We start from the raw sequence: 2,603 nt of genomic DNA, 5'->3' as shown, positions 1-2,603 counted from the left end.
ACTGCTGCTGGCCCCCCGGCTCTCCGCCCGTTATTGCTTCGTTAGTCGTGGGGGGGGGAGAGGGGGAAAGGTGAGGGGCGCGGGGCTTCACTGCCGGCTGTTTTCCTGCTCCACCTTGATGGTGCCGCGCGGGGGGTCTGGGGGGGCCGGGTGGCCGCGCTCCGCCAATCCGTCCTCGAACTCTGCGGGGAGAGAGGGGTCAGAGCCCCAGTGAGTGCCGGGGGGAGGCAGTGCCAGCAGCCCCCGCGGGCTCCATGAGGGGCTCACAAGGGACGGGGGAGGGGGGAACAGGATGGGGCACACCCGGAGATCCCCTATGGCTGGGGCTCACCCGGAGAGGGGCTCACTCGGGGGGCTTCCCTGGGGCTGGGATGGGGGGGAGGGCTCACCTGGGGGTTTCCCAGGCAGGCAGGGGCTGAGCCGCCCCACGCGTTCGTGGGAGACCAATCGAGCCAAGCGCAGCCCCTCATCCATGAGCGTCTGCTGCAGAACGTGCCGGCTCCAAAGCCCGTGCGGGGGGAGCGAGAGGGGCGCATCGGGGGCAGCGCCGGGCGGAGGGGTCAGCCGGGGACAGAGCCCCGCCGCTGCGAAGAGAGGGAAAGGGTCACCCGGGGGGCTCGGGGAGGGAGGGCCGCCATCTGCCCCGCACTGCCCCCCACTCACCCTGCGCGTGGCCGTCCACGCTCTCTCCGGCCGCTCCCCCCGCATCCTCCTCGTTGCCGACTCGGTATGGGGGTGCGTGGAGGTCCGATCCCAGCGGGGGGGGCTCGCTGCGGCTCTGCTCCCCCACCTGCACGGAGCACAGGGGTGAGCGCCGGGCCCTCCATCCCCCCCGCACGCAGCCCCGAGCGCACCGAGCCGTCACACCTACGTGTGGGCGACCGCTGCCCACGCTCACAGCTGTGCGTGCACGCACGTGCGTGGGCCCCCCCGGAGCACGCATCTCCCCTCCCCCTCTGCATACAGCCCCGCACCCACCTCCTGTTTGAGCCGCTTGGGCGCGCTGGCCCCGCCGTCCTCGGGCTGCGCCCTGTGCGGGTGGAAGCACAAAGGGCTGCGTCAGTGCGGGGGCAGCACCGCACGGTTCCCCCCTACGCTGCGGGGCGGTGCTGTGGGGCGCAGCGGGTTCTGGCACAGATGGAATCAAAGCGGGGGGGGGGCAGAGGGAGCAGAGCAGCGCCGGCAGAGCTTTCGGGGGGGGGAGGGGGAAGGGAGCTCGGGACTGGGGAGGTCGGGATGGGAGAACTCAGGACGGGGGGCTCCCCCTCGACCTCAAACAGCATCCCCTATGCCGTACCTCCCTCCCTTCCCTCCCCGCAAACCCGCACTCTGAGGCACCAAACTGCCTCAGAAAGGGGAACTCGCGGCCCCCACCCCCGCCCGGAATTGCCGGTGATGGAGGTGGTGCGGCTCCCATGGGGGGAACCCCATGTGTGGGCTGCGGGGGAGAGGGGAGAAGGAGGGGATGCTGGGGGACTCCGGCGCTCACCTGGACACCTTGAGCGAGGACAGGTAGGTGCTCTCCCTCGCGACCTGTCGCGACAGCGAGAAGAGCTCAACGCGCCGCAGCAGCAGCGAATTGTCCCGCAGGCAAAACTGCGCGGCCGCCTCGTTGATGATGAGCTGCGGGCACAGAGCCGTGAGCGGCACCGGCGAGGGGCACAGCGAGCCCCCAGCCCGGCACGTCCCCCCCCCATCCCCATCCCCTGGGGGGCACCCCCACCCCAACCCCCACCTCGTGCAGCGTCAGCTGTTTGCCCTCCCGGCGCCGCGCATCACCGCGGCCGTAGATCGCGCTGTGCCGCCGGATCTCCTCTTCCTTCTGCCGGTCGCCGTCTTCCAGCTGGAAGATGTGCCCGACGGCTTTCGCCAACTTCTTATTGAGCTTCAGCAGAGCCCGCAGCTCCGCGTCCCCCCCGCGGGGGCAGCTCTGGAGCAGCCGCTCGACGCTCTCCGCCACCGTCCGCACCAACTCCGGCTCCAACACGTCGCCGCTCGACGGCTGCTCGGCGCCCCCGGGGGAGAAGGGGGGAGCACCCGGCTCCTCATCCCCACCGCCCTCCGATTCGGGGGTGCTCCTACCCGGCCACGGAGGCGCCCCCGACGGCGACAGCTTCTCTGGGGGTTCCGTGGGGCTGCGAGCGGGGGGCGTCCCCGCGCTTCCCCCCCCTTTCCCCGCAGCCTCGCCGGGGCTGGCGTGCCCGTTGCTGAGCGATTTGCGCCCGCTCCCGTCGGACAGCTTGAAGAGAGGGATGCTGCTGACGGGCACGGCCGGCACCGGCTGGCTGAAGAGCCCCGGGTTGGACGCCCACTCTCGCAGTGCCTTCTGCAGGCGGCGGACGTGCAGCGGTTTGGTGGCCATGCCCACCAGCGCCATGATCTCCAGGAACTCCTCCTCGCCCGCCTCGCACAGCTGCTGCACGTCGTCCCCTCCTTGCTGGATGAAGGTCTCGTAGTAGCCCAGCAGGTTGGCACGCTGCAGCACCCGGTACAGCTGCAGCTCCCCCAGCGTGCGAGGCACAGCCATGGCGCGCCTGTGGGCCAGACAGACGGCGTGACGGACGGACACCCCCACAACCCCCGGATCTGAGCTGCACCCCCCC

The 2,603-nt window shown here is 71.5% G+C and overlaps 1 protein-coding gene across 1 annotated transcript; it reads right to left on the bottom strand.

Moving 5' to 3' along the window:
* Nucleotides 1-33: 33 nt before the first annotated feature.
* Nucleotides 34-2,567, bottom strand: NAB2 (NGFI-A binding protein 2). The gene is made up of 6 exons (XM_042891511.1): nt 1,736-2,567; nt 1,490-1,623; nt 979-1,030; nt 664-790; nt 390-584; nt 34-182 (listed from the first exon to the last, which is right to left on the bottom strand). Exons 1-6 carry the CDS (start codon nt 2,525-2,527, stop codon nt 88-90), a joined length of 1,395 nt encoding a protein of 464 aa, XP_042747445.1. The 5' UTR covers nt 2,528-2,567; the 3' UTR covers nt 34-87.
* Nucleotides 2,568-2,603: the final 36 nt, after the last annotated feature.

Source organism: Lagopus leucura, unplaced genomic scaffold (genome assembly GCF_019238085.1).
Source record: "Lagopus leucura isolate 7727_CA_CO unplaced genomic scaffold, USGS_WTPT01 34429-0_obj-0_obj, whole genome shotgun sequence".
Lineage (NCBI taxonomy): Eukaryota > Metazoa > Chordata > Aves > Galliformes > Phasianidae > Lagopus > Lagopus leucura.
Note: the sequence above shows the minus strand (reverse complement) of the source record. Positions and strands in the feature narration are given on the sequence as shown.

Bases quoted from the DNA above. Each gene is read 5' to 3' on its own strand.
- NAB2 (XM_042891511.1), bottom strand. From the start codon at position 2,527: ATGGCTGTGCCTCGCACGCTGGGGGAGCTGCAGCTGTACCGGGTGCTG. The intron at 1,624-1,735 runs GTGGGGGTTGGG...CTGTGCCCGCAG, and splicing joins AACAGCTGACGCTGCACGAG to CTCATCATCAACGAGGCGGC. The intron at 1,031-1,489 runs GTGAGCGCCGGA...CCACCCGCACAG, and splicing joins TCCTCGCTCAAGGTGTCCAG to GGCGCAGCCCGAGGACGGCG.